Raw genomic sequence first — 26,520 nt, 5'->3', positions numbered from 1 at the left:
TTAGCCAGCTTGTAAGTGGCAAGGCTGGAATTTAAACCCACTGTTTCCGGAGCCTACCCACCTCTGTGGGACAGTCACTGTAGTCATAGTGCTTTCAAAATTGAGTTCTGGAATCTTTGATTCAAATTCTGTTTCTACTTACCTGTATGACCTGGGGTAAGGTCCTTCTCTGTAAAGTGGGGATAATTATATGTCCTTTATAGGGATGTTCTGACGATTAAATAAAATAATCAGTCCATCTGTAATATCTAATGGGATGTAGGCAGTTGTAACAGCATTAAGTCAGTGTGAGCACTTGGACAGATCTTTTGGGATTCTTTCCAACTCTAAATCCAGTGAGCTTTTATAGTATTTTAGTCTTCCATTTGCCATTTACTTTTCAATGTTCTGGTATTTATTTTTAATAATCAACATTTATAAGGGCCTGAGGACATCTCTGCGTTTGCTATCAAGTGAAATCTAAGGGCTTTGTGAAAAGCTTGTGCTGCCTAAAACTACAGTGCTGATTTCCCATGCTCAAGTCCCCTGCTAGGTGGCTGAGTAAAAATCTCTGGCTAAAGAGAGCAGCTGAATTACAGCCAGACCAAAGCAGAAAAAGAAATCTAATCAGTTACTGTTACCTGATTTTGAAAGTTTATTGAGATGTTCTAATCATAAAAGAACTAAAAAGAATATACAGTTAACAGGTCAACATTTGCAGCTAATGTTTCCTCTTTCCAAGTTAAATAAAAGTCGATTTAGAGTAGTCTGTGCTATTAAATTGATTAGCAGTCAGATGGAAACTTTCAGCAGTTTAGGTGATGATTCATTTATAACGACTATTCATAGTTTGTCTACTAATATTTGCTTATTATTTTATGAAACTCATAAAATCATATGATTTTTTTCACCATCACCATATACCGACAAGCACTACAGTAGCAAATAACATTGGTAGAAAATACAGAGTATATAGTTCTGAGACTTACTGGTCTGACTTGTGTACAAACTCAATAAATGCTTACCAGTAGTTTTACAACAATACAGTGAATATTCCAGAAGTAGATATATGTACTATTTAAATAAATCTTCTTGATCTGTTTATTTGTTCTACCTTTGAACAAAGCAAACAAATATATAGCAAAAAAAATATTTAAAATAGATGAAATTGGAGATGATTGTGGCATCAGGAAGGAATTTAGTTCACAGAATAAGTACCATGAAGTCCAAAACACTTGGTAGAGGTGTGCCTCTCTGACTTCTACATAAAAAGGGAGATAAAAGATGGCTATGTGATTTATAGTGCCCATAAACAAACAGAAGTCAGTTATTGAGAAACACAACTATTGCAGCTGCTGAGACTAGAGAGGAGTTTCTCCTTTGTCGGAATGTGGTAAATGGTAAATGGCAACTTTTCAGCCCTTGTACAGAAAACACAGCCACAGGATTTCTTAGTGCTGATACCTTCAATAGCAGCAGGCTATTTTTTTAATTTTATTTTATTATTATTTTTTTTTGCGGTACGCGGGCCTCTCACTGTTGTGGCCTCTCGCATTGTGGAGCACAGGCTCCGGACGCGCAGGCTCAGCGGCCATGGCTCACGGACCCAGCCGCTCCATGGCATGTGGGATCTTTCCGGACTGGGGCACGAACCCGTGTCCCCTGCATTGGCAGGCGGACTCTCAACCACTGCGCCACCGGGGAAGCCCAGCAGCAGGCTATTTTTTGACATCGTAAAGATCAATTCATTGAAAACAATTCTACATGGGTCTATTATGCAACCCATTGATGTTCTTGCTTAAACTGGGTATCTGTTTATAGTATCTACAAATATAAAAAGATTTAATTACTTTAGATAATCCTTTTTTTCACTATGCTTTTGCTGACTGTTGATTAGATGTTAGATTTATGTTAAATAACCAGACATATCTGGAAATTGGAAGTGCCACTGGGAAGTGAGCTAGATATGGCCAGCAGGGCAAAGATTTTCTCTTAAGAAATAATTTAGGATTGGCTCAAAGTTGTATACCATAGAACTGTAATTTTTTAAATATGTGGTGAGCATCAGGATCACTTGTAGGATTTTTAAAAGACAGGCTCACCTCCCACCTCTGTAGTTTTCTACTTAATAGATTTGGGTGGGTGAGGTGAATGCATCTGCATTTTATTTTTATTTATTTATTTATTTATTTTTAAAACATCTTTATTGGAGTATAATTGCTTTACAATGGTGTGTTACTTTCTGCTGCATAACAAAGTGAATCAGCTATCCGTATACATATATCCCCATATCTCCTCCCTCTTGTGTCTCCCTCCCTCCCACCCTCCCTATCCCACCCATCTAGGTGGACGCAAAGCACTGAGTTGATCTCCCTGTGCTATTCAGCTGCTTCCCGCTAACGATCTATTTTACATTTCTATATAATTTGTAGTGCATATATGTCCATGCCACTCTCTCTCTTCCTCCCAGCTTACCCTTCCCTCTCCCCGGGTCCTCAAGTCCATTCTCTACGTCTATGTCTTTATTCCTGTCCTGCCCCTAGCTCCTTCAGAACGATTGTTTTTTTTAGATTCCATATATATGTGTTAGCATATGGTATTTGTTTTTCTATTTCTGACTTAGTTCATTCTGTATAACAGTCTCTAGGTCTATCCACCTCACTACGAATAACTCAATTTCATTTCTTTTTATTGCTGAGTAATATTCCATTTTATATATGTGCCACATCTTCTTTATCCATTCATCTCTCGATGGACACTTAGGTTGCTTCCATGTCCTGGCTATTGTAAATAGTGCTGCAATGAACATGATGGTAAATGACTCTTTTTCAGTTATGATTTTCTCAGGGCATATGCCCGGTAGTGCGATTGCTGGGTCGTATGCTAGTTCTATTTTTAGTTTTTTAAGGAACCTGCATACTGTTCTCCATAGTGGCTGTATCAATTTACATTCCCACCAACAGTGCAAAAGGGTTCCCTTTTCGCCACACCCTCTCCAGCATTTATTGTTTGTAGATTTTTTTGATGATGGCCATTCTGACTGGTGTGAGGTGATACCTCATTGTAGTTTTGATTGGCATTTCTCTAATGATTAGTGATGTTGAGCATCCTTTCATGTGTTTGTTGGCAATCTGTATATCTTCTTTGGAGAAATGTCTGTTTAGGTCTTCTGCCCATTTTTGGATCGGGTTGTTTGTTTTTTTGATATTGAGCTGCATGAGCTGCTTGTATATTTTGGAGATTAACCCTTTGTTACTTGCTTCATTTGCAAATATTTTCTCCCATTCTGAGGGTTGTCTTTTCATCTTGTTTACAGTTTCCTTTGCTGTGCAAAAGCTTTTAAGTTTCATTAGGTCCCATTTGTTTATTTTTGTTTTTATTTCCATTTCTCCAGGAGGTGGGTCAAAAAGGATCTTGCTATGATTTATGTCATAGAGTGTTCTGTCTATGTTTTCCTCTAAGAGTTTTATAGTGTCTGGTCTTACATTTAGGTCTTTAATCCATTTTGAGTTTACTTTTGTGTATGGTGTTAAGGAGTGTTCTAATTTCATTCTTTTACATGTAGCTGTCCAGTTTTCCCAGCACCACTTATTGAAGAGGCTGTCTTTTCTCCATTGTTATACTCTTGCATGCTTTATCAAAGATAAGATGACCATATGTGCGTGGGTTTATCTCTGGGCTTTCTATCTTGTTCCATTGCTCTATATTTCTTTTTTTGTGCCAGTACCATACTGTCTTGATTACTGTAGCTTTTTAGTATAGTCTGAAGTCAGGGAGCCTGAATCCACCAGCTCCGTTTTTCTTTCTCAAGATTGCTTTGGCCATTTGGGCTGTTTTGTGTTTCCATACAAATTGTGAATTTTTTTTGTTCTAGTTCTGTGAAAAATGCCATTGGTAGTTTGATAGGGATTGCATTGAATCTGTAGCATCTTCATTTTTAAAAAAAGACACACAAGTGCTTCTAGTGATCCGTGAAGTTTGAGAATTGCCACCATAGATTATGCTGTATTAATTTTATATAGAAAAAAGTTTAAAGCATATATAACCAAATACACGTTATCCACAAAACCATCTGTTTTATGGTTAAGATCATCTGTTTTTGAAGACTGTAAATTCCCAAGTTACTATCCATTGTAAGCTGTTTCTGAAATGTACATCTAGCCAGTTGAGTAAGGTGATTTAATGTATAGACATCTAATTAGTAAACCAATTAAGAGTTTTGGTATGTCTACTGGAAATGATGACTTTGAATAGTTAAATATGTATTTTGGGATAATTTTTTATTCTTACCATTGTCTGATTACATTTCCATATGGACCAACAATATTTCAATAATTATATTCTATCTAGAGAGCATTTTCCTATTTTTAGTTTTCAAAAAGTTATAAAGCATACTGACGTGCATTCTAAAGTTATCTGAGATCTCTAGGGGTACTTTCGTTTGTAGGCTTTCAAGTGATAATATGAAAAATGATACTCAGAGATTGGTATCTCACATCTTATCTGCAGTAGTCACTACTTATAAACAAAATCTTTAAATATGTGGTAAACCTTTGTTTAAAGTAGAAAACTAAGCCCGTATATGTGTGTGTATGTCTTAATCTGTCTTAATATCTTTGACAACAGAAATCTTGGATAAATGTCTAATGTTTACTTTTTATTGTTCCTTTATAGGCATTGCTTCTATGACAGTGCCAGTGTACATCGCTGAGGTCTCACCCCCCAATTTAAGAGGTCGATTAGTCACCATTAATACCCTCTTCATCACGGGAGGGCAGTTCTTTGCAAGTGTTGTCGATGGAGCCTTCAGTTATCTCCAGAAAGATGGATGGAGGTCTGTAAATAGTTCTTACATTTAATTTTCAAATAAATTATGAGTATTTAGGGTATGGAAGAAAAATTGAGAAATGATAGAAAAAATATAGGGTATTTTGAATCATTATAGCTAGTTTATATGATGGCGTTCAGCAAAATTGAAAGTGGACAAGAAGCTGATATTTATTTTAATGATAGACAAGGAACCTACCATTAAGAATTGATATTTACAGGGTGTTTTAGCATTTAGGTGACGTTACTCACACTGTGTGTAATATTTTGCAATATTTGTTTAAAAATGAATGCAGCAATAAATATGCATGGAGTTTTTGAATTGTATCAGTGATTGACAAGCTGTTTATGAACTGCAGATATAACTAACATCCTTTTGGGATTTAGGTAGCTACATTCTAATCTGAATGAAAGAAAACTCAGTCTTTAAAGGTACAGGTTTAGTTATATAAAAAGATGTTATATATGTAAAACTTAAAATACACAAATTATTTATGATCGTTATTTGGCTTACTTTGAATCAAAAGAGATGAGAAAAATGTTTTAAAAACTGCTTTAAAATATTTTCAAACCTAATGTTGTAAAACAAGCTGATCTTATATTAAAGCTTAAAGATATTACGGCCTCTGGATTTTGATATACTTCATGGTATTCAAAACAACAGATTCATGTAACCCTTCCAGGGTTTTAAATTTTAATAAAATTTCCCTATACTCTGTATAGGTGCTGGAGAGAAAATATTCCACAAGACAGACTCTGGTGTGTTAGCATGGTGCTTAAACTATTGAAGTTAATTCTTAACAGCTGAAGAAAAAGGGTTTGCTGCTATGTGGATGTAGGGAATTAAACTTACATATGTAAGCAGCACAATAAATCGAAGCTATTGAAGACTTAGGCTGATGAAGTTTTGTTAAGTCATGTGAGAAAACTCACTGAAGGCTGTTAGGGTGTATGTTTGTCAGGACCATTAAAGAGAGGACACATTTCTTTAAAATATTAGCTGTGTCTGCACATGTTGCTAAACCACTTTCTACCTCTGAAGGAATGAATCTCCGAAAAAGTGAGAAATTACTGAAAAATTGAAGAGGCAAGAACTTCATCTTTCTTTTCCACTCTGTAGAAGATCAGAAAGTGGGAGATGATAGCTTGTTACCAGCATGACCTGGTATTTTGAGTTTTTACTGGAATCTCAATGGAAGTCAGTTAATCTTTCAGCCCCACATAGCTTTAAGATCTAAATTATCTATTTACATTTTGTTAAGGATTTTATTAATGTAACCAATATAGAAATATATATCTGCTTTTATTAAAAATCTGTTTTTAAATGAAAACATATAAATTACATGAGTCATGTTTTTAATCCAAGTATCACAATTTATTTTTATGTATTTATTTTATTAATTGTAAAAATTAAGCAATTTATTTAAACTAAAAAGAGAGTTTACCCATTTCCCCCATCCCCCACCCACCACGTCTGGAAACCCCTAGTCTGTTCTCTGTATATATGAGCTTGGGTTTTTGTTTATTTGCTTTTTTATTTTGCTTTTTTTTCTTAGATTCCACATATAAGAAAGCTCATACAGTGTTTGTCTTTATCTGTCTGTCTTATTTCATGTAGCATAGTGCCCTCAAGGTCCATCCATGTTGCAAATGGCAAGATTTCACTCTTTTTTATGACTGAATAATATTCCATTGTGTGTATATATACCACATTTCCTTTATCAATTCATCCATCAATGTTGGACAATTAGGTTGTTTCCAAATCTTGGCTATTGTAAATAATGCTGCAATGAACATGGGAATACAGATATACGTATCTTTTTGAATTAGTGTTTTCATTTTCTTCAGATAAATATGTAGAAGTAAAATTGCTGGATCTTACGGTAGTTCTATTTTTAATTTTTTGAGCAACCTCCATACTGTTTTCCACAGTGGCTGCACCATTTTACAATCCCACCAACAATGCACAAGGGTTCCCTTTTCTCTACATCCTCACCAACATTTGTTATCTCTTGTCTTTTTGATGACAGCCATCCTAACAGGTGTGAGGTGATAGCTCATTGTGGTTTTGATTTGCATTTTCTTGATGATTAGTGATTTTGAGCATCTTTTCATGTACCTGTTGGCCATCTGAATGTCTTCTTTGGAAAAAATGTCTATTCAGATGCTCTGCTCATTTTTTAATCAGATTGTTTGCGTTTTTGCTATTGAGTTTATATGAAATCTTTATATACTTTGGATATTAACCCCTTATCAAATATGTGATTTGCAAATATTTTCTCCCATTCAGTAGGTTGCCTTTTCATTTTGTTGATGGTTTCCTTTGTTGTGCAAAAGTTTTTAGTATGATATAGTCCCACTTATTTATTTTTGCTTTTGTTGCTTTTACTTTTGTTCTCAGATTCAAAATTTATCTCCAAGACCTATCTCAAGGAGTTTACTGCCTATGTTTTCTTCTAGGAGTGTTATGATTTCAGGTCTTCTGTTCAAGTTTTTAATCCATTTTGAGTTAATTTTGTGTATGGTATAAGATTTATTCTTTTGCTTGTGGCTGTCCAGTTTTCCCAACACCACTTAAATATAACAATTTAGGTACCTTTTCTCAGTACTGGGTTAGGAAAGAAAGAAAGATACAGTAGTGAAAATAATTTATGAATGTAGTATCCCTGTGCAGAAGTGGAGGTCTTAGGATAGGCATTAGAACACTTTTGAGAGGCAGGGTGACATAGTGATAGACAGAGCTGGATTTAAATCTGTTTTCAGTGAGTAATTAGCTACAAACTTTGGACAAGTTACTTAGTTCCCCTGAAATTCACTTTTGTCATTGTAAAAAATGCAACCAAAGATGCTTATCTTGTAAGGTTATTGTGGGATCTAAATTAATTATTGTATATAAAGTACTCAGCACAGTGTTTGGCACATGGCAAATAATAAATGATGAATCACGTTATTATTTACTATTCTGATGAATGCATAGAAGATGGGTACTACTAGAGGTAAATTGTAAGGGAGGTTGAAGGAAACACATTCTAAGACCTCTGGTTTCTTAACCAGTAAAGTTGTGGCTTGGAGGTGCTAGGGCAGAGGCCTAGAGAAAAAAAATGTTAAATGCTTATATCTACCGTAGAAAGTACAAGAAGGAAAAGACTAAAGACAAAAATGATTTTCCAAATAACCATGAGATCCCAGCTGATGTTGGAGGCAGATAGTTGCAGTAAAGTGAAGTAGCACACCTGCGTGAATTTTTCCCATAATATTGGAGAACCCAGGGGGGAAAAAATAAAATAAGAGGATGGAAAACAAACTTGGGCTAGTATTCAGACCAGTGCATTAACATATCAGATCACTTTGAATCCACTTAGTTTTTGTACAAATACATGTTTATTTGTGTATACATGCAAATATATCTACTTTTCTTCTTACAAGTGAATTTTCTGTGTACTATTTTCTTCTATTTTTCAGCATCCTTAGCTGTGTGTTTACCTCATCTGATTCCTGGACTCATAGGAATGTGGTTACAAGCAAGTGAAAATTGGAGTATTACCTAAGCATCAACATTAGAATTATCAGCAATTATAACTTACTCATGATTATAACAATAGATAATTCATCATTTTGTGGCCATGTATTCCAAAAGTTCTAAGGAAATGTGGTTTTAAATATTTCATATAAAATTTCTTTCTCGGGCTTCCCTGGTGGCCTAGTGATTGAGAGTCCGCCTGCCGATGCAGGGGACGCGGGTTCGTGCCCCGGTCTGGGAAGATCCCACGTGCCGCGGAGTGGCTGGGCCCGTGAGCCATGGCCGCTGAGCCTGTGCGTCCGGAGCCTGCTGCTCCGCAACGGGAGACGCCACGGCAGTGAGAGGCCCGCGTACCGCCAAAAAAAAAAAAAAAAAAAAAAATTTCTTTCTCATACTCATATTTTCATGTATCATAAAGTAAAATGTTCCCTACACTCCAAGAGTTTGAATATGTTAGCATTTTGTTTCTTTTTTTTTTTTTTTTGCGGTACGTGGGCCTCTCACTGTTGTGGCCTCTCCCCTTGTGGGGCATAGGCTCTGGACGCGCAGGCTCAGCGGCCATGGCTCACGGGCCCAGCCACTCCGCGGCATGTGGGATCTTCCCAGACCGGGGCACGAACCCGTGTCCCCTGCATCGGCAGGTGGACTCTCAACCACTGCACCACCAGGGAAACCCTGTTTCTTTTTCATTTGCCTTTTTGACTTTTATTTCTCTGAAACTCTACTTTAAGTTACTAACATTTGATGTCATACTATATACCTAGTGTCCCAAATTAACTAGTTCACTTTACACTGATGAACAGTTTTAGAGTCTGTTAGTGAATATCATTTGATCTTCACCAAAACCTTGAGAGGCTGGGGGAACTAGTATATTTCCCTATTTGTAGATTTAAAAAATGCTCAGAGTAGTTAAATATTTGCCTGAGACCACATGGTTATTACATGGCGTAGATTAGAGCCAGTTCTTTTTAGTTGAAATGTAGCCACCTTTTTCCTCATTCTGCTTCTAAGTGTTTAAAGTCTAAAATATGATTACTGATAATTTTTATGATAGTGATAAGATTAAGATATACAGAAGATGAAACTGACAGAAAAACTTCTTAGATGTTGAGGTTGTTGAAAGACTAAATCACCCTTTGTGTCAGATGGGTCAAAGCTTCTGTTCTCTTATTGTTTGGATGTCATAGAAATAAATTGTTTTTTGCTGAACTGTTGAAAGATAAGCTTTTCTAGAAAAAATTGCCAGTAGAAGATTGCCTGCTGATACTTTTGTAGCACTGTAGTGTCATATTACTACTATACTGGGAAGAATATCATTGGGCTCCATAAGAAAGAGGAAATAAGGATTTTGAAAATATCAGTAAAGATTAATTTTTTAAAAATAACTTTATTGAAATATAATTAATACACCATTCAATTCACCCATTTAGAATGTACAATTCAGTGGCTTTCAATATGTTTACAGAGTTATGCAGTTATCACTACAATCAAATTTTGAACATTTTTATTACCCCGAAAAGAAAACTTGTACCCCATAGCTGTCATCATCCAACTTCCCAGCTCCTCCCAGCTCTAGGCAACTATTAATCTACTTTTTTTCCTTATAGAGTTGCCTATTCTGGGTATTTCATGTATCAATATGTGGTCCATTGTGACTGGCTTCTTTCACTTAGCATGTTTTTAAGGTTCATCCATGTTGTAGCATGTGTCAGTACTTCGTTTCTTTTTATTGGCAAGTAATGTGGATATACCACATTTTGTCTAGCCATTCGTCTGTTGATGGACATTTGAGTGGTTTCCACTTTTTTGGCTATTAAAAAATAATGCTGCTCTGAACATTTGTGTACAAGTTTTAGGGTGGGCATATATTTTCAGTTCTCTTGGGTGTATACCTAGGCGTAGAATTGCTAGGTCATATGGTAACTATGTTTACCTTTGGAGGAACTGCAAGATTGTTCTCCAAACTGGCTGCACTATTTCACATTCCCATTTAGCAATGTATGAGTTCCAGTTTTTCCATATCCTAGTAAACAATTATTATCTCTCTTTTTCAATTATAGTCATCTCAGTGGGTATGAAGTGGCATCTTGTTGTGATTTTGATTTCCATTTCCCTGATGACTAATAATATTGAGAAAGATTTTATTTTTGTCTAATATATTATAGTGCTTATAAAGATGACAGTTACTTTGGTAGTTAACACTAAATGACATGACATTTTATCACTCTTCTGTGCTAATATTTTTGAATTGTGCTTATTGAACATAGTGAGATTTACTCACTACACCTCAGGCAAAGAAAGGTTTTCTTTCTTTTTTTTTTTTAACATTTTTATTGTAGTATAATTGCTTCACAATATGGCACATGGTTTTCTTTTTTTAATTGCCGAGTTAAAGCCTGGCACTCTATAAACATATAGTAAAGTGAACTTCGCCACCACCATTATTGGTCTAAAACACTTACCTGGACATGCCACTGCTAAAATGCTTCCAAGACTCCCCATTTCCTACAGGAAAAAAATCAGTCTCTTCATCATGTCTTGTAGTGCCTTTCATTATCCAATCCATGCCTGCTTTCCTAGATTTTTAAATTCATTATTACTTCCTTCCTTCCTTCTTTATACAACATAGGTTTACGCCTATAAACTGTATACACTAGTCACATCTTGCTTTTTCATGTTTGTTTTTTTCCTTCTGCTCACTTTGCCTATAATGTCTTTCTACTCTGTCCTGCTTTACTGGTTCAGTTCTTGTTCCTCTTTTAAATCTTTTGCTTGTATATCATGTGAAACTGTCTTTGTTCCTTTGCCTTTTCATAATACTTTGTACGTGGCTTCACTTTTATACTCACCATTTTTTTGAACCAGTTTTGACCTTGTACTCATTTTTAGGTCTAGGAAAGGGTCTAGAACATAGTAAAGGCTTACTAAATGTTTATTGAAGTTAGCTGAAATTGACTGGGCTCCAGGGAAGAGACTCTTAACCAAAGTAAAAAGATATTGATTATAAACCAAAATACCAATTCTTTAATTTATGCTGGGGAATAGATATCTTTGCAGGTAGCTGAAAAACTAAATTATTAATCCTAAATATTTCTTACTGAGCATAAAAATCAGAGAAAGAAAACTAGTTTCTGAGCCTATGAAAATTTACATCTCTTAAAATAATGTACCTCTCTGGGCCCCAGGACATTCTTTGCTTTTCTCTCTCGGATAGAGCTGATTTTCAAATGAGTGTTTCTCTATTTATAATTACATAAATCATCATGCAATTTATATTAAAAAGAATGGTATATCTATAGAAGGGCTGAATTCTCCTTTATATTGACTTTTACTGATTCTCAGGTTTAATTTTTTTCAAATTACAGTTATCTTATTCCACCTCACTAGACTGTATACAGCTATTTGCAAAGTATACTGGGTATTTTTGCATGTTTCATCATTCACATGATGTTCTTTTGTTTTTCTTTTTTCAGCTGAAGAAGGAAAATTTGAGGTAATACAGGTGTTGAATGAAAAGCACAAGGTATTAGTGCTAGTTACATCTATATTAGATATTTTTCTGGAGTATCACCAGGCTAATTCATGGACAATGTGAGACTTGTGCTGAGCTTTGAAGAATTGGCAGGATTCATGTGGACTGAGGTGAAAATGAGGACAGAGAGTAGGATGGATGAGGGCAGGATCAGGAGGCTTGAAACTGAAGTTAAGATGTACATGGTAGATTGGAGGCAGATTGCAGAGGTCTATGAATTCTAGGCTGGAGGTTTTGAAATTTTATCTACAGACAAAGGGAAGCTATTACTTTTTAAGCAGTTCATGCCATAATGTTAGCCAGTGATTAACATGGCAGCGAGGTCCAGAATTTATTGGAACTCTTGGCTCTTGGGTGGGTTCAGGGAACCTATTGTGAGAGTACTGCCAGAATATTGGTGTGAGGTACTGACATGGTACTCTTGGAGACATCAGTTAGTATGGAAATCATTCAGTCATTCAAAAAAAATTTTTGGCACCTACTACATACTCCTGTTGTACTTGATACTAGAGATAGAAAGATCAATAAGAAACGTTCCTGTCCTTAAGCAATCAAGCACCTCACAGACTAATGAAGGAGAGGCTTTTCGTCAGCATGTTAAGTAAATGATAGTGTTAAGGGAGCTCTCGGGGAATAAATAACTTAGCTTCAAAAATGGAATGATATTTGAGCTGAGTCTTTTATGAATGAAAGAGTTCGAGGCAGAGTGAGGGAGAGGGAAACTCTAGGTGAAATATAATTTTCAAAGGCCCTATAGTGTAAAAGAGCCAGTCACGTTTGGGCAATGGCGAGAAGTTTAGAGCGGCTACTGGGAGGGCCGTGATTACTATTTGGGAGTTTGAGAGTGAAGTGGGAAGGCTAGTCTTAACAGGTATGAATAGAACTTTAAATCCATTGCACTCTCTAACAGTACATTGAGTTCAGGTTTGTTTATTGACAGTCTTAGAAAATAATTTTAAAAAATCAACATTACTTTAGATTAAAAAATTTATGAGCTTCTCTCCCCCATAATATTTTATAATTTAAAAACCATGCCAATAAGATGATTTTCAGAATCATATTCAAAAGAGGGTGATATTTCTAAACAAATTTATGCCAGGGAACGTACTCTTATTATTTATGACATTGGCCATTTTAAGATAGATGGATTTGGTTAACAAGTAAATATATTACTACTGAAGATATTTGTAATTTTATTATTGACAGAATTAAGATACAAGATATATATATGACTGTTTATCGTAAAGGTATAGTGGACAGAAGAGAGTTGAGACTTGCTTTAACAACACATACGTTGCTTTATCTAAGCACTGACATCCTCATTAGCTAATGCTTCAGCAATTGTACAGTGTTATTGTGAGGATCAAATGAGTTTTAGTAGCTGTGAACATACTTATAGACTCTTAAGTGTTCCTAGGTATTGTTTGCTGTTATCTCCAGAAAAATCTTAGGTTGGGTCTCTATCCTGCATAAAGCTGGTAATAAAAATCGCCCCCACGTTCAAGTGTCTGAATTTTCCAGGTGAAAAGTTAATATAGTTTGCTAATGAGACTGATTGGCGTTAAGACTAACGTCCCCTGAAGGTAACCATTATGTCATAGACAGAATAAAAAAAAAATGTTTAAAACATTGGAGAGCTCCAGTACCAAGGAACTAAAGGGGGATTTGATCCTTGAAGGGAACAGTTCATGGTGAGATATACACCTATGACTTTTTCTCTGAGGGCAGCCCTCAATCCATGATGCTGGGCAGCGAGAACTTAAGAAGAAAACTAGAGTTTTATTGGCTTGTGGTATAAGTGGCTAGAGTTTGGGATGGCCAGAGGAACTGAAATTTAAGGGATAAAATCCAGGAAAAGAATGACCCAGAGAGGAGGAAGCCACCAAATCTGAATATTAATTTGCTACAAATGTTTTACAGATCCCTGAACTGTGAATATTACAGGGGAGATTCCGTGGAGCCTGCAGAAAGCAACAGTTAGAAGATGGTGAAAGATGAGACAGATTTTATTTCCTGCCCATAGGAGGAAGGACATATTTGGAATTTGAAACCTGCCAGGTTAGAGGGGCCAAAAGTTTGAGCTTCCACGGAAATCAAAGAAGCACCAACCTTAGGAGTAAAGACTTGTTGTGTGATTAAGGAATTTCCCCTAAGACCAAGCCAAAACTGAAAACAGATTTACACTAGCCAAGTGTAAAACCAAGCTTCCACAGATGTAAGGTGCCTAACAAAAAAGTGAGTGTTCTTCAGAAGAGAACAAAATCTAGAGTCTCCAGAGTTTATCCACAATACTCAAAACACATTAAAAATTATTAGATATGCAAATAAACAGAAAATGTGACCCATAATTGAAAGAAAAATTGGTCAGTATAGGCAAACCTCAAGATTATGCTTATAAAGACATTTCCAGATAAAGTTAGGACAAATTGTCACCACTAGATCTCCTGCATTATAAGAAATGCTAAGGAAAATTTTCAGACTGAAGGGAAATGACAGTAGGTGAAAGCTCATCCATCTACAGTAGGGAGGAAAAGTAGTGGCTATCAATAAGAGACCAAATATAAAGGAATTTGTTTTTTTCTTCTCTCCATTTTTTGAAAGACATATGACTGTTTACATTTAAATTTATTGTGCAATTTATAATGTATATAAGTTATAAAATATATGATGACAATAGCAGAAAAATTGGGGTCAGTAAATAGAATTATACATGTTTGTGAAGAGTTACAATGTTATCTCTAGGTAGACTGATAAGTTAAGATGCATGTCTTATCCTGAGAACAATCACTAGAATAGATTACAAAAGGATACAGCTAAGAAGCCATTATAAGAATTAAAATGAAATACTTAAGATATTTGGATAATCTGAACAAAGGCAAGAAAAAAATAAATAGGGACTTCCCTGATGGTGCAGTGGTTAAGAATCCGCCTGCCAATGCAGGGGACACAGGTTCAAACCCTGGTCCAGGAAGATCCCACATGCCGTGGAGCAACTAAGCCCATGTGCCACAACTACTGAGCCTGTGCTCTGTGCCACAGCTACTGAGCCCACGTGCCACAACTACTGAAGCACGCGGGACTAGAGCCCATGCTTCAAAACAAGAGAAGCCACGGCAACGAGAAGCCTGCACACTGCAACGAATAGTAACCCCTGCTTGCCGCAGTTAGAAAAAGCCTGCATGCAGCAATAAAGACCCAACACAGCCAAAAATAAATAATAAATATTAATAAAAAGAAGAAAGAAAAAATAAATAGCAGATGGGACAAATAGAAAGCAGATAGCAAAATGGTAGACTTAAAATCCAGTTACAGTTGGGCTTCCCTGGTGGCGCAGTGGTTGAGAGTCCGCCTGCTGATGCAGGGGACATGCGTTCGTACCCTGGTCTGGGAAGATCCCACATGGTGCGGAGCAGCTGGGCCCGTGAGCCATGGCCGCTGAGCCTGAGCATCCGGAGCCTGTGCTCTGCAACGGGAGAGGCCACAACAGTGAGAGGCCCGCGTACCATTAAAAAAAAAAAAAAAAAAAAAAAAAAATCCAGTTACAGCAACAGTAACGTTAAATATAAAAACTTATCATTGTGTACAAAAAGCATGGCACAGATTTATATTGTGTAAAAGAGATACACTTTAAGTAAAATGCAATAGATAGGTTAAAAGTGAAAGGATGGCAAAAGATAGACTATGCAAACAGTAAGTATAAGAAAGTTTGTGTGCTATATTAATAATCACACAAAGTAGACCTTAAGACAAGTGGTATTACCAGAGATGAAGAGGACATTTCATAATGATAAAAGAGTCGATTCATCAGAATTAAAAATGATAAAAGAATGTATAGTTTACTTCAAAATGCATAAACAAAAATTAACAGATGGTGGTTGTACAACATTGTGAATGTGCTTAATGCTGCAGATCTATACACTTAAATATGATTAAAACGGGAAATTTTATTTTGTGTACTTTATCACAATTTGAAAATTACAGAACTAAAGGAAGAAATAGACAAATTCAGGCTCATATTGGGAAAATTTTTAACTCTTTTCTTAGCAACTGATAGGACAACTAGACAAAAAATGTTTGTAGAAAAACTGGAAAACACTCTTAATTGCCTAGGCATAACTGACATTTGTGGATAGCTGCACCCAACAGCTGCATCGTACACATTCTTTTTCAAATTCACACCAGACATTCTGTAAAATTGACCATATCCTGAATCATAAAATAAATGTTAATAAATTTAAAAAATGACTCTTATAGAATATGTCCTCTGACCATAGCAGAATTAAATTAGACATCAATAAAATAGCCAGAAAAGCTTCAAATATTTGGAAATTAAAGCAGCATGTTCTAGGGGCTTCCCTGGTGGCGCAGTGGTTGAGAGTCCGCCTGCCGATTCAGGGGACCACGGGTTCGTGCCCCGGTCCGGGAAGATCCCACATGCCGTGGAGCGGATAGGCCCGTGAGCCATGGCCGCTGGGCCTGTGTGTCCGGAGTCTGTGCTCCGCAACGGGAGAGGCCACATCAGTGAGAGGCCCGCGTACCACAAAAAAAAAAAAAAAAAGCAGCATGTTCTAAATAACTCATGGATTTAAGGAGACGTCAGAAGGAAAATTAGAAAACAGTTTTGAGTTAAAAGAAAATAAAATATATCAAAATTTGTAGAATGCAGTTTCAACTGTGCTTAGAGCATAATATATAGCTAAAGTGATTTTATTAGAGAAGTCAAATGATCTAAGTTTCATGTTAAGCTAGAAAAATATGAGCATATTAAAACCAAACGAAACAAAAGGTGTTAATAAGGAATAGAAGTCAATGTAATACAAAGCAGACAAACAATAGAAAAATAATGTTCTTTGGAATTACTAATAAAATTGGTAAACTGATTATGACTGATTTAAAAAGATAAAGCACAAATTATCAATATCAGGAGTAAAAGCACATCATTTCTATGGACATAATAAGGATAGGGAGGGAATACTTTGAACGACTTTGTGCCAATAAAGTCAACAACTTAGATGGAATGGACACATTGCTTGAAAATCGCAACTCTACTAAAAACCAGCACAAGGTAAAATGGAAAATCTGAATATTCCTATATTTATTAAGTCGAATCATTGCTAGTAACCTACCTGAAAAGCTAACTTCAGGCCCAGATGGTTTCACTGGTGAATTAAGTAAAACATTAGAGAATAAATAGCTCCAAGCTTAAACAAAAGCTTTAAGAAAATAGAGGTAGAAGGCGTACTTCCCGGCTGAGTTTTGAGGCCAGCATAACTAATACTGTGGCTTTTTTTTTTTTCTTCTGAAATTAGTCATGCTTCATTTAATTGTCCAGTTTTTTTTAGTACATTCAATAGTGACATAGATTCTCAATAATTCATAAGTACATTTTAAATACTAAAGTATATCATAACAGACTCCAATACATTTTATGTTAGATATTATACTTAAGGGCTACCCATTCCTATAACAAATTGAATGAGGCTCTTCTTCTTGAAATTGCCGCTGAATACACTTTACTTAATTTTGTTTCTGTCCTTCTGAGACTGTTAAAGACCAGCAGTGACCTGGATGGGCTGCACTTTTGGTAGTAATGGAGATTCCAGTACACTGGGAAAGGCAGTGGTTCGGATTCATGGCTTGTTAGTTCTGGAAGTGGCTTAAGTTGTTACAAGCAAAGAAATTTCTAGACACAGATTGAGAGTATCCTTAAAATATTGTAAAATCAAACCCAATAATATATAAAAGAATAATAAATCCTTTTATATAAACTGACCAAGGCAGTTTTCTCAGAAAAGTCAGTTTGTTTACCATATGAAAATTAATTTGCGCAAGTCACCATGTTGAAATTATTTAAAGGATGAAAACCTAAAGGATCTATCTCAATATATGCAGGAAAACATTTGACAGAATAACCTTTATATATGATAAAACCTTTCTGCAAACTAGAATGGAAGAGCACTTCTTGAATTTAATAAAGGGCATCTACAAAAAAACCTGCAGCCAGCTTTATACTCAATGGGGAAAGCCTGAATGCTTTCCCTTCTGATGGAATTCAAGACAAAGATGTCCGCTATCACCACTTACATTCATTCAAATTCACTGAAAAGGACAAGTAGATTCTAAAATTTTTACAGAAAAGTAAAGGACCTAGAATTGCCGAAACCATCTTGAAGAACAAGTTGGATAATTCACTATCTGATTTCAAGACTTACTATAAAGCTAAAACAATGAGACTGGTAAGGATTGATAAATCGGTAGATCAGAAAGAATGGATGTATCTCAAAAACAAGATTTAAAGAAGCTAGATACAAAGCAGTATGGTCTCTAACATTCCATATGAAGTTCATCAATATGCAAAATTAGCTATGGGGACAGAAATTCGATCAGTGATTGTCTAAGGCAATGGGGATTGACTGGAAGGGGGTAAGGTATGAGGGAACTTTCTGGGATGATGGAAATGTTCTGTTTCTTGATTGGGATGGTAGTTACAAGGATACACACACACACACACACACACACACACACACACACATATACACATACAGAATGGTACACCTTGGATCTCATTTTATTATATGCAAATTTTGCCTAAAAAAAGTTAATTTCAACCTTATGTTGGCTCTCTCCATTATATTCCTTTTCTGCAATGGTCAGTGATAGTTTAAATGTTTTTTCTGCCATGACACTTTTTCTAATATCCTCTGTTGAAATAACTTTTCTCCTTACTCTTACACTGTGCCTAAATCTCAGTCATAGCAATTACATAATCCAATTTTGTTCCATGATTACTAGGTATGAGCTCCTTGAAGCAAGGGAATATCTCTTAGTCATTTCTGTATCTCCAAAATCCCAAACATAGAGCTTTGCATATGGAAGATATTCAGAGTTGGAAAAAAAAGGGTATGTATATAGGTATGGTTGTGCGCGCATTATTTTCAGCACTCGTACTGTCAATTTTGTACATCTTAATGCATTTTGCCATGTTGTTTAATACTAATATCTCTGCAAAATACCACATTATTTATTTAAATAGCATCTAATCTTATTCTATTAAAGCAAGTATATCTTGCTGCTTCTGCTATGACCACAGCGCTAAATAACCTCGGCCAAGCCATTTGCCTTATGTACTGATATCAAATTACTTTGAGAGATTTTCCCCTTATTATGTAGATAGAGTTAATATTTTCTTTGGCTTATATATATGTTTACATCTATGGCTATGAATTTTTTAACAGTTCACATAGACTCGTTTACTAGGTAACATAAAAATTGCTCATTTGCTGGTGATGTATCACATCACCTTTTTACTTGAAAGAATCCAACTTGACACATTGATTTTTTTTTTTTTATTATGTACCCCCAGCTTTGTGTCTCCTGTTTGCTCTCTAACTGCCATCAGATTTTCAAGTGTATCAGTCATTGATGTTAATATTCTACATGGCTCTTAATGGCAGAGGAAAATTAACTTATTAGCCTGAGGTCTCAATTAGGCAGTATTTTCTTTTTTTTTTTTTTTTAATTTTTATTGGGGTATAATTCACTTACAGTGTGTGTTAGTTTCAGATGTACAGCAAAGGGAATCTGTTGTACAAATACATATATCTGCTCTTTTTTATATTCTTTTCCCATATAAGCCATTACAGAGTATTGAGTAGAGTTCCCAGTGCTATACAGTAGGTCCTTATTAGTTATCTATTTTATATATCATAGTGTGTATGTGTCAATCCCAGTCTTCCAATTCATCCCTCCCCCACTCCTTAACCCCCGGTAAGGTTTATTTTCTACATCTGTAACTCTATTTCGGTTTTGTAGGTAAGTTCATTTGTAGCCTTTCTTAGGCAGTATTTTCTTATTTTAATTTCTTATCTATTGAAATGGATTTGTGAGTGATGAAGAAAAATTTTTAAATATATTATCAAGTAAGTTGTAACTATAGCAGGTAGTTAAATTCAGTGTTATCTTCTTACATTTAAAACTTGCATTAAGTAAGAACATATATAAATCACAATTCATGTTTGATGACTATCGAGTAATTATTTTATCGTTGATATTTAAAGGTGGCTGTTTCTTTTGTAAATCCAAGAATAGGGATCTCGGAGTAAATGCATTACTCATGTGATTATTACTTAAAGTTTATGAAAAAACTCAAAATCCGTAGGACTCTTGAACAACGAAGTTGGGTAGCTCTAGATATAGGGCTGAAGGACAGTGTTCTTGGATGTGGTTTGAAGGTATGGGGTTATGCCTTTTTAAGGGGAAACTTAAAAAGTGTATAATGATAGAGATCATTGGAAAGTTGAGCTTGGGGAGATGTTTTTGGATTTACACAGTAATGCACTCTGGTTAAGTTCATTCATGATGCTTAATTGCTTAATGATTGGCTTAGAGTTTGGTACTTAACTCACATTCAGATGTTTGCTGGGTAAATAGCTGAATAACATCTCAGATGGCAAGTTCAGCCTTAGCTTTCAAAGCAAACACAGTAAATCTTCAAAAAGTAACATTTTCAAAGAATTTACTTACTCTGTTAGCCCTTTCTATTTTCAATGAAATGTTTCAGGAGAACAAGGTTTAAAGTTTATTTCGTAGTTATATGTGAAAGAATGCCAATTTGAAACTGTAGAGTTTTAAAGAATAAAGCATAGCATTATGCTTAGTATTTGTGATACAGTATTCCTCTAATTGATTTGTGCTCTTAGAATGGGCTAACCATTCTTGATTTCCAAATTAATAGCAAATAGATATAAACAGAATGCAAGCTAGAAGATAGAGGATGGAGGTAAAACTATTGGAATAACAAATACAGATTTGTCATTTGATTTTTTTCAGTTTATTATAAGACAGTATGAGATATTATTAGAGAATATTGCTAAAAATCCTCCCTGTACCCAGGACAGTTTCAGAGATGGTGACTGAGCTCATCTTACTGTTTTGAAAAATATCAAGATTCTCTAGGACTAGGAAAATGTAACATGAGGATTTGGTTTAAAAATGTATACTTTTAACAACACGAGGTCTAGAGACAGGTAAGGAAGTGATTATTGAATTGCACATTAATGCCATCATGGCCTATTAGGAGGATATTTGGCTAAATGACTGCAGTGTCCAAAAAATCTTTACTGTGCTCCTCAGAGTGAAAATGTCTTCCCTTAGTAGAATTCAGCACCTCAAGAGCCATAAAAATAATTTTATACAATTTGTTTTAAATATAATATTTTGTAATACAGTTCCCTTAGCTATGATAGTCTTTCTGTTACAGCTTGACTTTCAAGTAAAACCATAAATCGTATAGCTCTTGCATTATAAGGCATTGGCAACCTTTTCCCATCATTTGAGAATTTAAGGAGGAAAAAGCATAAAGGGGAGAAGAGAAGTAAACAGAACGTGACGCAGGATACAATTCCTCAATCCAGCACAATTCCTTTTGGGGCGGCCTCTGGAAGGCAAACATTGTTTTTTGTTTTGTTTTTGCGGTACGCGGGCCTCTCACTGCTGTGGCCTCTCCCGTTGCGGAGCACAGGCTCCGGATGCGTAGGCTCAGCGGCCATGGCTCACGGGCCCAGCCGCTCCGCAGCATGTGGGATCTTCCCATACCGGGGCACGAACGTGTGTCTCCTGCATCGGCAGGTGGACTCTCAACCACTGCGCCACCAGGGAAGCCCTGGAAGGCAGACATTGGAAAACAAAGTGTAGACAAAAGCGACTTTAGATCTATCACATCTGTCATATAAAACATTTTAAAAGGATCAAATTCCAAGTCAAAATTTTTTGCCCTCAAACATCTTTTAAACTATCTATTGTGTTATCTAAATTTTTCCTATATGAAAAGTTTACCAGTGTAAAAGAAAAATGAAATCAAAATTCATTTTGGCATAGTGTTCAAAGTGAGCACCACAAGTTTACCCTTACAAATGATATATTTTCTTTTAACTAATAGTCAGCTGTTTTCATAAAAGCACTCTGGTGTTGAGGGTAAGAGAATATCCCGTTTGCCACTAGTGGGTCCGTGTTGTTAAATCCAGTTTGCAGTTCCCTAGCCCAGTGGGTGCTAAGTGTCAGGTGCTATGCAGGGTTTGGCAAGATTGGGAGGGACTGCACCCGGCAGCCCTTTCCCCTGCTACTGCCACAGGGCTTCACTGCATTTCACAGAGATGTGTGAACAGCAGACTTCTAAAGCGATCCTTAAACATGAGGCTGAGGTAAATTTATGACCCCTTTTATGAATTCTGCAGAATAATTATCAAGTAATCATGAAACATTTATTATAGCTTGACTTACAATAAACATTTATTATAGGGAGCCTGGGTTTTAATCCTAGTTCCACCGCATGTTAGTTCTGTATCTTCTTTGTGCCTCATTTCTTTGTCTTTAAAATGGTAATAATAATGGTACCTACCTCATAGGGATGTTGCGAAGATTAATGAGTTAAAGTATTTTAATTCTTTTGAACAGTGCTTGGCACATAGTAACTAGTGCTATGTGTTAGCTACTACTTTTGCTGTTCAAGCTGAGTTTGACCTTCAAGTAGATTTTCATGTATTTGGAACATAATCATCACTGCTGTGGAACTACTAGAGATAAGAAACATGTTTATCTGTTGACTATGTTTTCAGATAACCATGTTATCATCAGTTCAGAGAGGGGCAATTATGAACTGCAAAATTCTGTGTCTTAAATGGCCATCTATTCAAAGATACTTGTCTTTTGTTTCATAGGTTAGAGCAATATGATTCCTTTAAAACAAGAATGATTGTAAATTGTTCAGTTCAATGAAGGACTTGTTTGGTTTTGTGTGAGGCACAGGCCATCTGATGGCAGCAGCTCAGCAGGTCTGCTCAGCCACAGTAGGGAGGGCAGGCACCCAGGAATGAGGGATGTTTGGTTTACAGAGTTTCAGTTCCTGACACTGGGAAGGCCTAATCTGAGGTGAAGAAGCCTGGCTTGTCTCCTTTGTTGATAGGTGGCCCAAACACACAATTTGAAAGTATTGCTTACTATTTGAGGTCCCCTCCTTAGTTTTCTGGTAGGCAGGTGCTGGTACTGCTAGTTGTACCAGAAAATAGCTCCTTTGTTAACTTCAGTTTAGAAAGTTTTAAAAGGTATCTTTCTGTGAGTGATCATGATGCTAAAGAATATTCTAAAAATTTTTAGAACTCATGAAGGCTTGGCATTTTTGATTGAGTCAACCTCATTTCCCCTTCTGTCAGCTTGATGTGCTATCTGGCCTCCAGAAGGTAATTGATGTTTGCTCTAAGGTGGACCTTGGGTGCTTATTGTTCACTTTCACCCCCTGGAGTTTTAAAACACTTAGATCAGTGGTTCTCAGCCTTGATGGCACCTGGGGAGCTTTTAAGAAAATAGAATTCCCTGAGCTTGAAGCCCAGAGCAATTAGTCAAAATCCCTGGGGTAGGTGGGCCCTGGACACTGGTGTGTTTTAAAAGCCTCCTGGGTGATTCTAATGTGCAGCCAGGGTTTAGAACCCTTGATTTGGCTTATAATTATGAGATCCCCCATGTCAATAGGGGGCTGCTTGTCTGTTTGGGGATTGCCTGCCTGGTTTATCAGTGTACTCTTGTCATTCATCTGGTTCCTGGTTTCCTTGGATTTAGAGGACTCTTGGTAAGTCTGATAGTGCCTTAACTAGTATAGAGTTCCTCCTCTCTTAGTCTCATGTTAAAATTTTCATCAGTATCACAGCAAAGCAAACTCTTACTTATTCTTCTTATTCTCCAGTATGCATATCATTGGAGGAACAGTTTTTCCTCAAGAAAGAAACTGGTTACTGCTGCCTACTAAAAGTTTGGGTGGATGATATAGCTGGAATAGAAAAGTTGCATTGAATTAGTTGAGAGGGGAGAAGGTCAGGGAGGTAAAAACATTTTTTTCTGAGCTTTCTCTTTGTGCTTAGGTACCAAAAGAATGATTTCACTTAATTCTCCCAACAGCTCAATGAAATGGACACTGTCATCTGTGCATTAAAATGTTACATAACTTGATCAGGGTTTTGTGGTTAATGTGTCCAGAGGTGAAGTATGACCCAGGTCTGCTCCTACCCTCTCTCCATCATAAACCACAGTTACCTGATCTCTTGTGTATTTGGTCTCTACAAAGCCATGGTAATTTATTTCTATCAAAATATTTTTATCATGAAAGATAATTAAAATATAGTAAAATAAGCTCCTTTGTTTTACTTTTAGAAATCTTAGGATGTAAATGTATAAAACATGTTTTATCTTGACTAGTCTCTGAAAACAGGCTTTAATATATCCTTAAAGTTTGGCAATAGAGTGTGAGTTCCTTTTTCCTACCCTAGTATTAAGGCATTGAATTGTAAATGTCAGACCTAGACTCTTGGGACTTAGAGATTTCAGAAGGCTGGAGGGCTAAAGTAGTCTGTCTTCTACAGCTCGCTTAAAAAAACAGGCTAATATGTATCTTTATATTTTTCTTTTTGTATTTTCCCTTTTCTTCCCTTTTCTTTTAATTTTTTAAAAATATTATGTTCTGGGATTAAATAGTAGTAAAGTGCAAAGTATTATGTGAGCATCTTCAGGTCTAAAAATGATTCAGTTTCTGTATTCATTTCAGTGCTTCTTTGAAGTATTCAGTGCACCCCTTTAATCTTAATTCATCACTAAGGGGGTTTGGAAAACGGAAGGAAAGATCAAGAAAGGTATAGAGAAATGAAAAGTAAAGGCCTTCATCTTTAGTACTTTTCTTATTTATTTCCTAATCCAATATATTTGGTTTCTACCTTTTTATTGCTTTTCTTTTAAATAATTGGCAATGTAGGATAACCTTTTTTCTTAAATTTTTTAAGAGAGAACACACTGAATAGAAATTTCATTCATTTACAGCATTAAAACACACATTAAGATTTGGTTATACAAGTTATCATCTTAAGGGAAAGAGGCCAGAAATATGCATTTGTGTGAGCTGATCTCTCTAGTTCTCATCAGATGAGTCTTCAGAAGAAAAGGTCTGGTCATATCTAGAGTAACAAACAGAAGGAAAGGTCTGGTTATATCTAGAGTAACAAATAGTTTCATTGGAAAGAATTTCTGTGTAAGTAACTTTGCAGAGCTAAATGATCCAGTAGAGTTGCTGCATAAAATTTTACTATGAGTGTGAAACAGTTTTCTGTTTAGTTTATATAGACAGTTTCGATATATATAGCTGTTTTTGTATCATTTCATAAAACATTTACTAAATGCCTACTGTGCAAGATACTTTATAAGGTGCTATGCTGAATATAAAGTTAAATATGCAGTCAAGTGAAATAGGTAAATAATTTATTATAATACAAGGTATAATGACATAAATAGAGGTCAAAAATGTTTTCTAGGTGAGCAGAGGAAGGAGTGATTAAGTATTGGTGTAATTATCAATACTTATGGATTAAAGTATAAAACATGTCTAATAAGATTTCCTTTAATATTGTAGGCCAAGTGATTTATTTAGTCATTCATAAACACTTTGTTCACTTTCTAAATCTTAGTTAATTTTTCTGAGTGTATTTATAGCTACTGTTTGAGTAGGAGGTACTCTTAACATCCATGTAGCAATTGTGTTTTGTTTTTCTACTCTTTTTGGAAGTAAAATGAAATTGCCTGGAAAATAATAGGCTTATTCACAAGATATGTGTCTTCAGGACTGCTATACTTTTGGTTTAGCATGGCTTAAAAGTTAGAACAGCTTTGAAAAGTGTATTGAGTCTTGATTTATGAATGCCAGTGAGTATGGGTTGTTATGTAATCAGGACTGGCCTGAGCTCTACCACCATAAATCTACCATGGAAAATATTCTGGGAACTTGGATCAATAGAAAACATTCAGGTGTCCTAGATTCATAGAAGCCACCAATTTAAAGAGACCTTGAAGTTTATGTAATCTAACTTAGTTTAAAAAGATTGAGGCCTAGAGGTATTAGGAGATTAGTCCAGTGGTCAGAATAATTTGGAAAGATCTTTGATATTGATATATTCATATTGCTATTTTTGTTATTTCTCTGGTAGATTTAAAGTGCTATGCTTATTTGTTATTTAGAATTTTGTCAGTCATTAAGAATAGACATTTGAAGAAGATGACAACTTAAAACATTAGCAGCTTTTTCATATTTCTAGTCATTTTAATAATGATTATTAGCATCTGACTTCATCTTTTTTCTGCTATCGGCTGCTATGTGCTTTCCTAACTCTCCCTCCACCCCCCCATTTTTTAAGTAAAGTGCTTTTTTGTCTAAAAAAAATGATGCTTGATGGCAAAATGAAATCATAACTAATCATTTACAGAGAAGAAATAACTGTAAAGCAATACATCTGGGCATTTATTTTAATGAAAAGTATATCTTTTAAACAGATATCAGAGAGTTTTGTCTTAGCCCCATTTTTATATTGTAAATTACAGAATTATATTATATTAGTATTAGATAGGATGGTGATTTTGGTGTTTTGCATGTTGTGTTTGGTTCAGAATGCCTATCCAAAATTATCGTGACTTTTGTCCATTCTTTTTCATTGTAATTTGTGCGAGAGATAAAGAAGAATCAGATTTTTCTCATTTTTCAGTTTTTCACTACAATATAAAAATATCTTTTCTGGTGACACACACATGCACATATGATGAAAAGAAAATCATTCTAATTTTTACCATTATATGTTAT

General features: G+C 35.6%; 1 protein-coding gene across 1 annotated transcript in view; it reads left to right on the top strand.

Annotated features, from left to right (window-relative positions):
* The window catches only part of SLC2A13 (solute carrier family 2 member 13), a 432,223-nt gene that overhangs the window by 81,131 nt on the left and 324,572 nt on the right, over positions 1 to 26,520 (top strand). Inside the window, exon 2 of the mRNA XM_029204950.1 lies at positions 4,654 to 4,813. Within this exon, the coding sequence (XP_029060783.1) occupies positions 4,654 to 4,813 (160 nt within the window). The remainder of the gene's footprint in view (positions 1 to 4,653; positions 4,814 to 26,520) is intronic.

The sequence above is a fragment of the Monodon monoceros genome, unplaced genomic scaffold (genome assembly GCF_005190385.1).
Source record: "Monodon monoceros isolate NGI ecotype Baffin Bay Population unplaced genomic scaffold, NGI_Narwhal_1 Super_Scaffold_6, whole genome shotgun sequence".
Taxonomy (NCBI): domain Eukaryota; kingdom Metazoa; phylum Chordata; class Mammalia; order Artiodactyla; family Monodontidae; genus Monodon; species Monodon monoceros.
This window is presented reverse-complemented; position numbering and strand designations above follow the sequence as displayed.